General features: G+C 41.0%; 1 protein-coding gene across 3 annotated transcripts in view; it reads right to left on the bottom strand.

The window, feature by feature from the left end:
* Nucleotides 1-15,792, bottom strand: part of LOC125463718 (transmembrane channel-like protein 7) — a 38,791-nt gene extending 22,999 nt beyond the window's left edge. For 2 of the 3 annotated variants that reach the window (XM_048555331.2, XM_048555333.2), the window contains exons 1-4: nt 15,630-15,783; nt 10,520-10,772; nt 6,440-6,588; nt 1,105-1,266 (exon numbers count right to left, since the gene is read on the bottom strand). In XM_048555331.2, the coding sequence (XP_048411288.1) occupies nt 1,105-1,266; nt 6,440-6,588; nt 10,520-10,772; nt 15,630-15,669 (604 nt within the window). In that variant the 5' untranslated portion in view covers nt 15,670-15,783. Of the gene's footprint in view, nt 1-1,104; nt 1,267-6,439; nt 6,589-10,519; nt 10,773-15,629 lie in introns of all 3 variants that reach the window. The other variant, XM_048555332.2, reaches the window with a different exon arrangement.
* Between the last annotated feature and the right edge of the window lie 1,385 nt (nt 15,793-17,177).

A 17,177-nucleotide genomic window follows, 5' to 3' on the forward strand; every position in this document is an offset into this window, starting at 1 on the left:
TGGTGACTATAAATGTGGCACTTTCTTTTGTTATTGAAACCCAGGCGGTTCACTTGACTTTAGGAAAGGCAATCTACCATCCTTACCTGCTCTGGCCCTACATGTGAGTCCAGAACAGTTCTGAAGAAGGGTCACTGAGCACAAAGCAGTAACCTGCTTTATCTCCACAGATGCTGCCAGACCTGCTGAGTTTTTAAAAGCAATTCCTGTTTTGTTTCAAAAGATAACATTTGATGCTGTCTAAATCTATCAACAATTTTATAAATGAGGCACTATCAAGTTTAACAATGGCAGTGACAGTGTAAATGAGCACTGCTCAGTTTAAAAATAGCAGTGACATTCTAAGTGGGCATGCACAGTCTGGTAATAGGAGTGGCATTGTAAATAGGGCACTGCTCAGTTTAGAAACAGCAGTGATAGTCTAAATGGGACACTGCTCCTTTTGAGATAGCTGCTTGTCTGAAGATCTTTCGAATAGAACTTCATATATGCATTACCTCCTGTGCCCTAAAGACTGAACCAAGCGTGTGTTTGTTCTATTCTAAGAACTATCTGGCAAACACATCGATTTTCTGGTTCCATGGTCTTCAAGATTCTAAGATTCCAACTACCAGACAGGACAACTTAAGATAGTCGTAACAGGGATAGCTGTTTCACAAAGTTTCCTTGTTAATTAAAACACAACAAACAGCAGAGACATTTTTAAAAAATTAGCACCTCAGGAATTAAATTGACCTACAACAAAGCTTAGGGCACCCAATGAAGGAGTAAGAGGGGTGTGCTTATTCCAGAAAGAAACTCTCAAATACTCTTGTAAATCCCCTCCCCCAAAACAAATACTGTCCTTTATGGATAGTTAAACAAAATGTTGTAAAGCTGATCCCCTGAATTTGCAATACTGCTCACCATCTGGACACCCATTCCTGCATTGGTGGTCAAATGGATGGCTAATAGGGCACATTCCTTGAGCAACAAAGTTGTTAACCTGTCAATTTAACTGGTTAATCCCATTTTGCAGCTAAACATAGATACATAGAAAATGCATTCAAAGTGACTTGTGTTTATGGTCTGCTTTCACGATACATAACCTCTCGCCATACTCACTATTCCTCAGTTGTTCTGTGGCTGTCAGGTTGAGTTTCATTTTGCTGATGTGGATGAATGGGATGAGCACAAATCCACTAACCAGAAGAAAGGCAAAAAAATTCAGGAAGATCAAAAAACGCAGAAAGGTGAAGTATGACTGGATGCCGGTGCCATATTGACCTAATCCGCAGCACAGAACAAAATGGCGAATTAATACACCTTTCCAGCCCACACACTCTCACACTTCTAAAACTAAAATAGTTCAATCTCTGTTGTACTCAAAAATACAATTATTATTTCATTTCATGCTCCAAAAAGACAAAGCATTTTCCATTCTCTAGCACAGAAATCCTGTGTTATGTGTCCCCTATATTAGTCATGTGCACATTTATTAAATATTACAGTGAGGAGAAAGTCTGTACTTTTATAAATTTGGTATAAAGCAGGGTGTCCAAACTATGGTTGGAAGGCCACAAAGGGCCTACAAATTCCATCAGTCCAGCCATAACATATAGCTCTAACTGCCCTTTCATTTCTTGCTGTTTGGTTTGCACTGTTTGAAATTGATTTACTTACAGATTTGCACAAATCAATCGATGGATAACTCTCAAATCTAACACTAATCTCTGTTGGTATGTTACAGGTGGCACAAATTGTCATTAATATTCAATGAGGAATATATAGATTGTGGATCCTAATTTACAAATACAGGTGTCTTGGATGTTCCAGCTGTTTGGCAAAATGTGAGTATAAGGAAATCATTCTGCTCCAAACTGTGGAGACAATCGTCCTTCGTGTGTTATTGATCAATTACATTCAGGGAAATCAGAGAATGGATTCATTGCAATATGGTAAATATCAACATTAGAGGCAACAAGCATTTTCCCTGTGTATGTTTGTCACATGACACAAATAGTGAGACCCAAGTTCCGAAACCACTGACAGAAGTGCTCACCTGGGAGGAAACAAAAAAATACGCTGGAGAAATAATTCAGCAGGTCAGGCATTATCTTGCTGCTGATCCCACTGTTTGCCAGGCACAGAGATGAGTGGAGAACTAGCTATGATGCCCACTCACTGCGGAGATGGAAAAGTGACCTGTTCTGGATGTGAGTTTCCTCACTGAGCTGGAAGGCTAGTTTTCAGACGTTTCGTCACCATTCTAGGTAACATCATCAGTGAGCCTCCGACGAAGCGCTGGTGTTATGTCCCGCTTCCTATTTAGGTTTCCTTGGGTTGGTGATGTCGTTTCCTGCGTGGGTGATGTCATTTCCTGTTCTTTTTCTCAAGGGATGGTAGATTGGCTCCAAATCAATATGTTTGTTGATGGAGTTCCGGTTGGAATGCCATGCTTCTAGGAATTCTCGTGCGCGTCTCTGTTTGGCTTGTCCTAGGATGGATGTGTTGTCCCAATCAAAGTGCTGTCCTTCCTCATCTGTATGTAAGGATACGAGTGATAGTGGGTCATGTCATTTTGTGGCTAGTTGATGTTCGTGTATTCTGGTGGCTAGCTTTCTGCCAGTTTGTCAAATGTAGTGTTTGTCACAGTTCTTGCAAGGTATTTTGTAGATGACGTTTGTTTTGTTTGTTGTCTGTGTAGGGTCTTTTAAGTTCATTAGCTGCTGTTTTAGTGTGTTGGTGGGTTTGTGGGCTACCCTGATGCCAAGAGGTCCGAGTAGTCTGGCAGTCATTTCGGAAATGTCTTTGATGTAGGGGAGAGTGGGTATGGTTTCTGAGCCCGTTTTGTCTGTTTGTTTGGGTTTGTTGCTGAGGAATTGGCGGACTGTGTTCATAGGGTACCCATTCTTTTTGAATACGCTGTATAGGTGATTTTCCTCTGCTCTGCGTAGTTCCTTTGTGCTGCAGTGTGTGGTGGCTCATTGGAATAATGTTCTAATGCAGCTTCGTTTGTGGGTGTTGGGATGGTTGCTCCTGTAGTTCAGTATTTGGTCCGTGTGTGTTGTTTTCCTGTAGACGCTGGTTTGAAGTTCCCCATTGGCTGTTCGCTCTACTGTGACATCTAGGAATGGCAGTTTGTTGTTGTATTCCTCCTCTTTTGTGAATGTTATGCCAGTGAAGGGTATTATTGATGGTCTTGAGGGTTTCCTCTAATTTGTTTTGTTTAGTGATGACAAAGGTGTCATCCACATAGCGGACCCAAAGTTTGGGTTGGATGATTGGCAGAGCTGTTTGTTCGAGTCTCTGCATTACCGCCTCTGCTAAGAACCCTGATATCGGAGATCCCATGGGTGTACCGTTGGTTTGTCTGTAGGTTTTGTTATTGAAAGTGAAGTGGGTGGTAAGGCATAGGTCCACTAGCTTGATGATGTTGTCCTTGCTGATGAGGTTGGTGGTGTCTGGTGGATGTGTCTTCTGTTCTTCTAATAGTGTAGTCAGTGTTTCTGTGGCCAGGTTGATGTTGATGGATGTGAACAGGGCTGTTACATCAAAGGAGGCCATTATTTCATCCTCTTCTATCTTGGTGTCTTTGGTGTTCAGGAATTCTTGGGTGGAGCGAATGGAGTGGTGGGAGTCTTCCACTAGGTGTTTTAGTCTTTGGTGTAGTTCCTTGGCTAATCTGTAGGTTGGTGTTCCAGGTAGCGACACTATGGGTCTGAAGGGGGCTCCTGGTTTGTGAATTTTTGGTAGTCCGTAGAAGCGTGGTGTGTTGGATCCATCTGGTTTCATTTTTTGGAAGTCTCTCTTGTTTAATTCCCCAGATTTTTGAAGTTTTTTGAGTAAGGCTGTGATTCGGCTCTCTCGTTGTGGGGTCGGGTCTATCCACCTGTTGTTATCTACCAAGCAGATACCACCAACCTCATCAGCAAGGACAACATCATCAAGCTAGTGGACCTATGCCTCACCACCCACTTCACTTTCAATAACAAAACCTACAGACAAACCAACGGTACACCCATGGGATCGCCAATATCAGGGTTGTTAGCAGAGGCAGTAATGCAGAGACTCGAACAAACAGCTCTGCCAATCATCCAATCCAAACTTTGGGTCCGCTATGTGGATGACACCTTTGTCATCACTGAACAAAACAAATTAGAGGAAACCTTCAAGACCATCAATAATACCCTTTACTGGCATAACATTCACAAAAGAGGAGGAATACAACAACAAACTGCTATTCCTAGACGTCACAGTAGAGCGAACAGCCAATGGGGAACTTCAAACCAGCGTCTAAAGGAAAACAACACATACGGACCAAATACTGAACTACAGGAGCAACCATCCCAACACCCACAAACGAAGCTGCATTAGAACATTATTCCAACGAGCCACCACACACTGCAGCACAGAGGAACCACGCAGAGCAGAAGAAAATCACCTTTACAGCGTATTCAAAAAGAACGGGTACCCAATGAACACAGTCCGCCGATTCCTCAGCAACAAACCCAAACAAACAGACAAAACAGGCCCAGAAACCATAACCACTCTCCCCTACATCAAAGACATTTCCGAAATGACTGCCAGACTACTCGGACCTCTTGGCATCAGGGTAGCCCACAAACCCACCAACACACTAAAACAGCAGCTAATGAACTTAAAAGACCCTACACAGACAACAAACAAAACAAACGTCATCTACAAAATACCTTGCAAGAACTGTGACAAACACTACATTGGACAAACAGGCAGAAAGCTAGCCACCAGGATAGACGAACATCAACTAGCCAAAAAACGACATGACCCACTATCACTCGTATCCTTACATACAGATGAGGAAGGACACCACTTTGATTGGGACAACACATCCATCCTAGGACAAGCCAAACAGAGACGCGCACGAGAATTCCTAGAAGCATGGCATTCCAACCGGAACTCCATCAACAAACATATTGATTTGGAGCCAATCTACCATCCCCTGAGAAAAAGAACAGGAAATGACATCACCAACGCAGGAAATGACATCACCAACCCCAGGAAACCTAAATAGGAAGCAGGACATAACACCAGCGCTTCGTCAGAGGCTCATTGATGATGTTACCTAGAATGGTGACGAAACGTCTGAAAACTAACCTTCCAGCTCAGTGAGCAAACTCACATCCAGAACCTCAACCTGAGCTACAAACCTTCTCAAAACCCGCTAGTGACCTGTTCTGACAAGACATCACTAGACTGGAAACACTGCTTTTCTCCCTACAGATGCTGCCAGGCCTGCTAAGTTCCTCCAGCAATTTCTGCGATTGTTAGTAAAAGTGACCTGCTGTAGATTTAAATCTACCTCACCCTGACCCCAGAAGCATTTTGATGGTATTTTGTGGTAGCAGAGTTGCATTTAATTTGCTCCTTGTTTGAAATAATGCTGTTCAATTCTTCTTCAGGTCACCCAGATAGGCTATTTTCACAGAGTGGTACATTTAGTGGCATAAGGTGTTTCTCTGCTATTCCAAAACCAGGTTTTCTTTGGGGGGCACGCTTGTTGGGTGTCCCTGCCCCTCCCATGGCCTCTTCTATATTTTGGCCTTGCTTTGTGTAGTTACAAAGCTCCATTCCTAACAGGTCATCCCCAGTGACAGGATCTGGGTCCCAGCCTAATTGCCAATCTTTCTGGCATTTTCTTACTAAAGTAACATTGGGAAGATGCCAGAGGAATACAAATTTTCATTTCATGTTAAATATTATGGGAACACAATAGTGAATATTATTTTCTTCACAATCGTCAAAACTGACAATGCATTTTAGATGAAAGACATCATAACTTCTGAATAAATTTTAAGCTTTAAAGCCGTGTAGTTTTGTGTAGTGTTGATGTGAACTGTAAAAACTAAATGTACCTTCTAGTCATACTACTGCCCAGTACTCAACATCAGCAAAACTCCATCATCATTGCCAATTTTGGGGCCTTGCTGTTCACAAATTGATTGGTGGTTTTACTTACATCACAACAATTAATGCATTTTAAAAATATTTTCTTAGCTTGATGATGGTTTGGGATATTCTGGGATTGTGAAAGGCATTAGCATAATTTACTCCTTATGCCTATTGCTATCTATTATTATCTGGTTATCCTGAACGAGGTGTTCTAATTAGCCCCCAGTCACTATAAATTGTATGATTCACTAACTACTAAATGACTGGTCGCTTCCAAATGCCTATTATTTTGTGTTTGACACCAATCTTCTTTTTCATCAATTTCTTCGACGAAAGACATTTGAAAAAAATCTTACTTCGTATCAAATTTGGTTAGATACTTGAACAAAAGATTTTTATTTTGACTGAAATATGTCTCCATCTCCTCCCAATGGAAATACTTTCTGAAAGCAGTTTCCACCTAAGCACTCAGCATCTTGATCTTTGCTGTGCTGTGAATGTTATTCCGCACCAAAGAAATTAGTCGCACCTTCTATTTCATTCAGAGAACTCTTCCACAGTTCAAACCAGGAAATGACATCTATCACTTCTTCCTTGAACTTTGTCAATGATTTCTGTTGGCTTTGCTTCCAGCTCCCCCAGTTGCTGAGAGATCCAATGTCACATTTTCTCTTCTCTCTGTACATAGGTTGGATAAAAGGATGAGATCTCTTATTTATAAGTAAGTGCTGGATTATATAGAAATGAAATAGATTTTTAGACCATTCTTATTATAGGGATTGTTATGGTAGATTATAATGAACCCAAAATATCCTAAAAATTAAATCAGTTGTAAGAGATATTTAAATTGTATGTATCTGAAAGGTTTCCTTTGATTTGTAGACACTTGTTCGATCAAAACCATTCGCCGAGTTTTTCTTCCCTCCTATGACAAATGGAATAACAATTGCATCATTATCAATATGGAATTTAAACACATCCTGTAGAAAATTCAAAATGTGCTCTCAAATGGACAATGATAGCTAGGATGTGACCTCAAACAGGCAGGAAAGTAAAAGGATTCTTTTAATATTCAGTCAGCTGAATGTCGGAAACACATAGAAATGTTACCATGTTGCATTTGGCATGAGCCCAGTCTGGAATTGCGATGATATTACAGTTAGAGAGTCATAGAGTCATACAGCATGGAAACAGGCCCTTCGTTCCAACCAGTCCATGAGGAACATAATCTCAAACAAAACTAGTCCCACCTGGCTCCTGGCCTATATCCCTCCAAACCAAAGTGCTTGCTTTGTATTTCAAGCAAACAGGTGTTCCTGCAGGATCCATTCATGGAGCTTCCCATTTCATTTCACTCCATTTCATCAAGCAGTTATTTTCAATTGTTGTTGAATTACAATCAATAAGCGAGTACAGTACATAAAGCATTCTCCTTGATAACTATTGCTAAGAATTAGATTAGGAATAAATTACAATCGCAATGTGAGGTGGCATTAAGTAGACATATGAACAGGCTGGGAAAACAGGGGTAAGGACTATATGCAGGCATTGTGGTTAGCACAGGCATGATGGGCCAAAGGGCCTGCTCCTTTGCTGTGCTGTTCTGTACTGTAAATCTACCAGGTTGTTTAAGCATCTTCAAACAAAGGCTAATGAGCAACTTCCCTGCAGCAAATTTCTGTTTGTCTGAAAAGGGTTGCACAAGCTCTCCCTACAGGGATTTGGACACACCTTACTTACCTTGGTGCAAAGAATTTTGATGCAAGTTGTATATGTCAAGGCTTTCAACCAGCAAAAGGATTAGCTTGTGATAGCACATGTCTCCTTCTCAGGGTCCCATTCATAATCCAAACAGTACCCTGAGACTGGAAATTTGCATGATTACACTCAGCTCACAGGCTACCCAGGATGGTAGACTGGCTGACCCTCAAGTTCCATAATCAGAGGTTATCATCATAGAGGCTATTTAGCCCCAAAGGCAGTCTGCTGACTTTCCTCTCCATTGCTGTCCAACTCCCCTCCAAGTAAATATTTGCCAAATAGTTGCATTTATATAAAACCTGTTTAGGCCCTACTTGCAGCACCGTAAGCAGATCTGGGCACTACACCTTAGGAATAATATATTGGCCTTGGAGGGAGTACAACACGGGTTTACAAGAATGATTCCTGTTAATGATAAGTTATGAGGGGAGATTATACAAATTAGACATATTTTCTCCAGAATTTAGAAAATTAAGAGATGACCTAATCAAAACTTTGAAATGTTAACAGGAAAAGACAGCATGGATAAAAATAAATTATTTCCACTGCTTGGGGATTTTAGAATGTGGGAGCATGGTCTAAGAGCTAGGGTCAGACCATTCAGGACAGATATTAGGAAGCTGTTCTACACACAAAGGGTGGTAGATGTTTGGAACTCTCTTCCACAAATGGCAGTGGATGGAGGATCAGTTGTTAATTTTAAACATAGAAACACTGAAGGCAGGAGCAGGAGAGGAGGCTATTTGGCACTTTGAGCCTGCTCCGCCATTCTTCATGATCACGGCTGATCATCCAACTCAATAGCCTAATCCTGCTTTCTCCCATAACCTGTGATCCCCTTCGACCCAACTGCTATATCTGGTCGCCTCTTGGATACATTCCTACTTCCCGTGGCAATGAATTCCACATGCTCACTACTCTTTGGGTGAAGAAGTTTCTCCTCATCTCCATGCTAAATCATCTACCCTGAATCCTCGTTCTGTAACCACTAGTTCTGGACACATCCACCATCAGGAACACCCTCCCGACATCTACCCTGTCCAGTCCTGTTAGATTTTGATAAGTGTCTATGAGATTTCCTCCTCATTTATCTGAACTCTATCAAAAATAATCCCAACCTAGTTAATCTTTCATCATACATCAGGCCCGCAATCCCTGGAATCAACCTGGTAAACTTTCGCTGGACTCCTTCAAGAGTAAGTGCAGCCTTTCTCAGAAAAGGAGATCAAAAGTGCTCACAATATTCCAACAACACATCTCTGCTCCTGTACTCAAAACCTTTTGCAATGAAGGCCAACATATCATTTGGCTTCTTTACCATCTACAATGCCTGCATGCCTACCTTCAGCACAAGGACTCTCCTCTCCCAATTTACAGCCAATTTGAAATACGTAGAGTTTTGTTGAACCAAGGTTTTAAAGGATATGGGCCAAAGGCAGGTATACAGATCAGTCATGATCTCATTCAATTGTGGAATTGACCTGAGCAGCTTAATGGATTACTCCTGTTCTTACGTTCCTAGTCGCCAGCTATTGATCAGATCATGGGAAAATATGGAATTTAGTTCTGGCTCAGTACACAAAGTACTAGGAGTCATCTCATGAGCATCACAACCCATAGTGAAGTGCATGAGTGCAAATCAATCCTCTACTCATAGCATTGGCATACACTTCCTGGGCCAGTATTACAAATGCAGTGGTTACAAGAAACTGTTCAACTGCTGTCACAAGGCACCCACCTACTGTCTCCCCAAAATTTGCCACCTACAAGGCCGGAATATGAGGAACTACGCTTTGTTACACTATTCCACAAATTGTGCAGTCAAGCAACTCAGCATCATAGAGCACAAATCACCAGATCTGACTGGTAATTCTTTCACCATCTGAAACACACACTGCCTCCAGAACAAGAGCAGGGCCCACTGCACATAGCAGCAAAAAATGCAAAAAACTGAACAATCTATGGATGCTAGAAATCAGAAGCAACAACAGAAATTGCTGGAGAAACTCAGAAGGCCTGGCAGAACTAAAAAAATGCTTCAACAATTCATCGAAAGCCTCATTCAATAGTGTCTTTCAACCCTGGAACATCTAGCACTGAGGAGGACAAGACAGATAATGTACAGGAACATTACCACAAGCGCATTTCATACCAAACCACAAACTATCCCTGGAACTTGGAATTGTATTAACATTTCTTTGCAATTGGTGAATCCTAAACATAGAATTTCCTCTTGGGCACCTCCTTAGATGTACCTGCACCACAATTAATGTCGTGGTTCAAGTAAAAGCTTTTCCACCACCTTCTTAAGAACAATTGAGAAAGGGCAATGAATTCTGGTCTAGCCGATGGCACCCACATCCTAATGATATGGTAGTTTCAGGGCCTTGAGAGACAAAGCTTCCATGATAACATGGAAAACCTGAAACATATGAGCATGTGATCTCCTCTCGTCAATATCTTCCAGCAGCTGTAATCCCAAACTGGGGAAACAGGAATGGTTCCTACTTCTGTTCCTAATTTGTACATTCATATCAAGGGGAGAGTGATCAGATAGAAGAGAAACAAGAAACGCACCGGACCTAGGTAATAATAGAGATCAATATGGCAGGCAACGCATTAGGAACAATACCATTCAAGTTTTCAGAGATCTTTTCATTGCAGCATATAGGTTGGGATCTTTTGGATAACCTTGGACCTCTTAAAGCTTTTTTTCATCTATTCCTTACTGTGGGAAATACGATCCAATGCAAGTTCTATATAAAATGGAAGGACACTACAGCTGGTTATATTTTACCAATTTTACAAACATAAATACAAGGCATTACTGCAAAGGTACAGAACTGACCTCACTTTTCTTTTCTCTGTCAAATTAATTGCAAGTTCCCTCAGAGGTCGTCTACTTTCAAATAGCTGCATCTCTTCATATATGGACTGCAAATTTGACATCTCATTTCCTGAGCACCAAACTGAAGAATGCTCTTTATGTTTGGAAGTAATGCATTTTCTTCTTTTTGCCTCTGTCTTGTAACTTGGCATTTCCTGGGACATGTTGGTTTCGTGGTCAGGTTGCAGAGAAGCACATGATGATGCATTCTGGTCTGTTTAAAAAGAGCAAAAATCGATTTCTCCAACCAGTAAATGTCCAGATAGGTTTATTTTTGTCATTTTAACCAGTCTATTCACTAACTATAGGTATCCCCAAATCATAATTGTTGCAATTTAATGGTTCATTGGAAGTGGCCCATAAAGACGCACCCAAGTCAAAAACTGTCAGCCTCTGGTAGATAACAAGGTGTGGAGCTGGATGAACACAGCAGGCCAAGCAGCATCAGAGGAGGAGGAAAGCTGGCGTTTTGGGCCTAGACCCGACTTTTCTTCAGGTGGCAGGGGCTTTGACTGCACTTGCTGGCTCAAACAGTTTGGTGTTGTGGGCAGTGCAATGATGTTTAATTACATCATGTCTTAAATGTACACAACATCACAGGGCAAGTGCATATTTGTTTTTCGACTCTGGTATAGTGGAGAGTCAACTGCACGGTGTATAGATGACAGACCGGGTCTAGACCCGAAATGTCAGCTTTCCTGCTCCTCTGATGCTGCCTGGCCTGCTGTGTTCATCCAGCTCTACACCTTGTTATCTCAGATTCTCCAGCATCTGCAGCTCCTATTATCTCAGCCTCTGGTAGATGTTCTATTCAACAACATTTTGCATTTACATACTTCATTTATAAACAAGCCAGGGCACCTCACAGCAGCATTGCCAGACACAATTTAAAACTGAACAACAATAGGACAAGTGGCCCAAAGCTTGTCAAAAAATTCAGACCGAAGCAACAATTTAAAGGAGGAGAGAGAAGCAACGTACTACAGAGATTCATGAGGGATTTCAAAGTTCAGAGATAAGGCACACCCATTCACAACAGGGGAAAATGTATTTAGGGAGCACTTGAAAAAGCTACTGGGTTACGGATAGAGTGGACCCAGCAGGGGATTTGAAACAAAAGGATGAAAGGCTATCAGGTCAGGAGACATTTGTAGGTGAGTAAGCATGAGAATCAAAATTGGATAGAACTTAGTGCATATTAGTTCGGGTATGGGCTGCAAAGATTTGGATGAGCTCAGGTTCCTGAAAGAGGAACTGGAGAGTGCACAGCTGAGGCAAGCTATCTTTCCACAAAGCCAAAATTAGCTCTCCAACCAGCTTTCCAATAATTCCACATCATAACATGTCCAGATATCCATAATAAACAGAGAAGCTTGTTCATACAAGGTAATTTTAAGGATTTTAGTTTAATTCATTCGTACCATGTAAGAGGAGCAACTGAAATGTAAGCAAAATTAAATTTAAGTAACTACTACTATTTCAAGTTTCAAATAGTAATAAAAAAAATTAAAAAGCTTGTAAAACCCTGGTTCATGGACAAACCTGGAAACAATTTGTGGACAGGTAGTTTTTATCTCCAGAATCTCGACTGGGATTTTTAAAAATTCATTCGCAGGATGGGGGTATCACTGGCCAGGCAGCATTTATTGCCCTAATTGCCCAGAGGGCAGTTAAGAGTCAACCACATTGCTGTGGGTCTGAAGTCACACATAGGCCAGACTAGGTAAGGATGGCAGTTTTCCCTCTCTAAAGCACAATAGTGAACCAGATAGGGTTTTCCCAACAAATGACAATGGATTAAGAGTCCTCATTAGACTCTTAATTGAAGTTTTTTTTAGTTCAAATTCCTGCCATGGCAGGAGACACACCCAAACATCCTGAGGATTATCTCGGTCTTCAGCCATAATACCACTGGGCCATCACCTCCCCTGTTACATAATGCTTTGTTATTTGTTTAACAATGTCTGTCATCTATACACTATGCAATTGATTCTCCATTAGACCACAGTTGAAAAACAAATTTGCACTTGTTTTGTGATGTTGTGTACATTTAAGGCATGATGTAATTAAACTTCGTTGTACTGCCCACAACACCAAACTGTTTGAGCCAGCAAGTACAGTCAAAGCCCCTGCCACCTGAAGAAAAGTCCAAACTTAACCTTATTTTCTCAGTTCAGCACCGTAATTCCTTGACAGATAATTGGCAGTTAATTTAAGCCTGTAAATCAATCTCACAGCCGATGTCTAAAAGACAGTTGTGGTGTCCTCAAAGCCACAATATAATTCTGGTGTAGTACTTCAACAGCAGTAATTTATTATCCCACTCAAAATTATATACCTCTGTGAAAACCAAGATGGTAATTAGACTGTACCAGTAAATAGCACATCTGTTAGATTAATGCTATGATCTATTTCTTCAATTTAGCAAATGCAACAAAACCTTATGGCGCAGTTTGACTTCAGATCAGAAAATCATTATTCCACATTAATTCATGATTATGAGACATTTAAACCACATAATTGATTCTATTAAGCATGTGAAATTAACTCACTAAATCCTCGAAAGAAATCTTAAGGAGCTGTGCTGTTTATCCAGAATTGGCTTTGGGGGTGACTCCTTAGGGATCCTCATGAAAACATTATGACACTGGGGATTGTGAGGTCTTGTTGTGGACAATCCACACAAGTCCATCACAAAAGTCCAAAACTCTTTGCAACTACTTTGCAACACCCTGTTGTTGTGGAAAGTATTACAGAAATGCAATTTTGTTCTCTGACATTTGAATGCCAGACAAAACAAATGTAGTTAGGAACATAATTTTGGTTCTGTTAGGATATAAATTGCCTTTATTGTTATCTCTCTTCAACAACATCTTTATTTTTTGCAATCTAACAGGTTAGAAAATGAATAATTAACAACTGCACTGATACAAGTACAAATCTGTGGAAAGATATATCCATTAATCAAGTTCCTCAAGTAGGTTGATGCTATGAAACTTGTAGTCTATTATTTAAATGATCAATCCAGGAATTTCACCATGATTCAGTCAGGGGATCTGTCTGACTGCAATCTGGGGAGCGGGCAATGAGCATCCCTATAGGACCAGCTGCAGTAAGAGGTATTGCATATCAGTCAGGGTCGAGATCTGGTCAGGCTGCTGTTGAAGATGGTCAGAGTCTTGGGTGAATACAATCCCAGGTGCCAGTCTGTCAATCTTCAAGAAGAATTCAAGGTGGTCCTCATTGTCAATCGGGGGTAATGAGCATTTTTTGAGGTAGAAACATGGACTGTACTGGGGGAAACACAAAGTGTTTGGTGGGGAATATGCAGAGCAGCATCAAAGTAGAGTACAGGAAGGTGGGCATTATTGGCAGTGACCATCACAGTCATCTCCAGCGGTGGGGACATGAAGGAGCAGGGTGGGCATCATTATTAAAGTGTAATGTCAGGATTTGGGGCCTCCAAGGACAGTAGGAGGTGACATTCAGCATGATGGGCCTCCAGACTGCGAAAGGGGGATGTGAGTGGAAATGGACTGTTACGTTATGTGAGGTAAAATGCTGTGGGGTGGGTGATGGCCTAATGGCTTCCCACTCTAACTTGGACAGACTATGCCACTCTATCCTGGCAGCTGTGCTCTGCACAATTAGAGTGGGCAATGAGGCTATGTGATAGGTGCTGAAGAGCCAGGCAAATAGGAGCAATCCTCCAAAGAGAAGGATGAGGACACTGAGCTGGAGGAAACTCTCCTTGTGGGTGAAAGAGCTCAATTGCATCATGCACTATAAACCAGACGGGACCTGATTTACACCTGGTTCCACTACATGGTGTAAAAGACCATCATGGATTGTCGAGATCAAAATGCCAACATTTGATATGCATCGTTGCTTCAAGCTGCAGCCTGCATGCATTTCCTTTATCTTCCCATTTGCCAGCTATCTATAAACGTTCATGTTTAATCTCATCCAAATGCTTACCTCCATGTCATGTTTGCCTCACGGACAATGACAAGATGTGGGTGACCACTGGGACATTGGGAAAGAGTAGCAAAGACTCACAAAGGTTCTTTAGATGGGATGTCTGTTAGGACAAGTAAAAAGTTTGGTGTGGAGGCTGATTAGTATCTAGGCCTACATGTGTGCAAGACTGTCAGCCATAACAGTTATGTGCCATGGTCAGTGGGCTTTATGGCTACTGTGCTATTACGCTGCTGGCGAGGGCAACGTCAGATTGCCAATGTTTGTCTGTTGCCCAGCGGTATCCAATAGATGGCACAGGTACCTACGATGCTGGTGATTCAGCAAATATCTGTTGAGTAAGAAGCTGATCTGGGAATGTTGCATGATAAAATGGGGATGAAATTCAACATGAGGGATGCCATAGGAGTGAGGTGCGTGGTTAATGAAACATGTTTGGTAAGATACCGTGAAAGATCTCGTTTCTCTTCTTGGTGATAATCCCTCCAAGAAACTTGATGCAACCTGTACTTAGTCAAAACTGCATAAAATTCAGCACAATGAGGAAATGGAGGCAGGAAAGCAGTGAAAACAGAATCACACTTATGTATGACAGACCACAGGTCAGAGAATGAAAGGGGCTTAGCATGGAATTAACAAATACCCAGGAAGTAGTGACTCATGGTGTCCATGGGGAAAACTGCAGTTACAGATAAAAGGGCAGAAAATATTAACATTCCTAGAATGATACAGGAAAATGTGGCCAAGTGATAACTTCTTTCTCCAAAACCTGATCAGCCAAGCCTGTTGAAAATAATTTCCTTCATTAAGCTGCTGGTGAGTGTATTTCACATAAATAAATATCTGCAGCATTTAATGAAATAAAACAAAGTTGCATAACCTGAGTTAAAAAGTTATATCTATGGATATTGTGTTTATATTTTGTACTTTTGAAAAAAAAATGAATGTACACAAAGACGCTGTCAATTATAGTGCAGGACAATTGAGGCACAATCATACATTCGAACATACCCTGTTGAGGCCCAGAAAAACCACCCTTCTACGTCTCATTTTTATGTAGTTCACAGTTCAATGCTACAAGTGTCAGTCTCACCTGAATCTACGCCTGCTGAATACACAGTCACTTGCTCCATGTTTTGCAACTGCTCCCATTAGATATTGGGGATACGAGACAGAATCCTCATTCCAATCGCAAATTTACATTTCAGCCTTTGCTCGAAATAAAAGAGACCAGTTTTATCCATGTCAGAGCCCAATTCAATCATGTGACAGGAAACTGAAATACCACACAACTTCCTTAAATGAAGATGCAACTGTTGCATGAAACTCATAAAACTGCACAGAAAGCTGCAAACAGCAAGCTGGAAGGAAACCACAGAGCTTAAAAGCTACTATTTAAACTAACAACCTCATTTGACTCAATGTGTTGCCACGTTATAATGATGACTTTAAAACATTTCAACATATTTGACCTTTTTACACTGTGGGAAAGCACCACATAGGACACAAAGCATAATTATGCTTGATAGTGCATTGCTACCAGACCAAAATGGTTCAAAACATAATCTTCTAGAGTTACATTCAATCAAAGGAAAGAGTTGTCAATCCAAAGAATTCGACACTTAGAAAGTATGCTAACAAAGTGACCAAAAGCAGTTGATTTCAAGAAGCATCTTTAGAAGGATTCACAGATAAGAAATCAGTACTTCAAGTCGCAGTGTGGAGGTGACAGACATGTTCATTCTGTGCTTGTAAGAACACTGCCTTCTACTTTGGTACAGGCTCCCCTATTGGCGTCTGAGGTGTATTCTTGAGAGGTGGATATTTAGCCTCTTCACGTATGCAAACTGGGGCCTAGTATCTGGTTGAGGTCTCTCAATAAAATTAGTCTACAATTGACTGCAGTATCTTGCCTTTAATTTCTTCAGGCATTGGACTGGCAAACTGTGGCACTTATAAACAAAAGTCCATTGACAGACTAAGTACATGCTTTACTAGAAAAGCAAAGTACCTTAATGGACAAAGATTCAGGGTCTCAGAATGTGCTGATTCAGATGCAAACCAATTCATTGGCTATAAGTTCTGTGATTTGTCTTTGCTACAAATTCAGACACTTTATTTGTATGAGCAGACACAGTTGGTGACATAATATTTACTTCCAATTTGTACTGTAAAATAGAAATTATTTTGCTGTTGTTGTTCTTTGGAAGAAGATTTGAAACTTTAAATAATGGACATTTTATTCAGTGATATACAACAAATTCAGAAATTTCAAAACTTCTTGCAGTAAACAATATTAGTTTCTTGCTAGGAAACAACCATCCTTCATTGTTGGCTGACCCTCAATTTTAAGATGTTGTCTACTCTGGGTCCCAAATTACTGCCAGTTATCTTCATGAGTCTGATGAGCCTGATTCTGACCAATGAATTTTGGGGACCTTTAGTACAATGTCCTAAGAAGTGGTGAGATCTGGATTGCAGGATTTCCTTCATTTTTATCCCTTCCCTGCTTCCATTCTATCTTATCATTAAGACGTGATGGCTTAAAGCATGAAGAGCAAGATGCTACCGTTCTGAACGATTGTACCAAGTTCCTTCCAGTCACTATATCAATCTGACTGTGCTTCACGGAGAACTGCAG

The sequence above is a fragment of the Stegostoma tigrinum genome, chromosome 22 (genome assembly GCF_030684315.1).
Source record: "Stegostoma tigrinum isolate sSteTig4 chromosome 22, sSteTig4.hap1, whole genome shotgun sequence".
In the NCBI taxonomy this organism is placed as follows: Eukaryota; Metazoa; Chordata; class Chondrichthyes; order Orectolobiformes; family Stegostomatidae; genus Stegostoma; species Stegostoma tigrinum.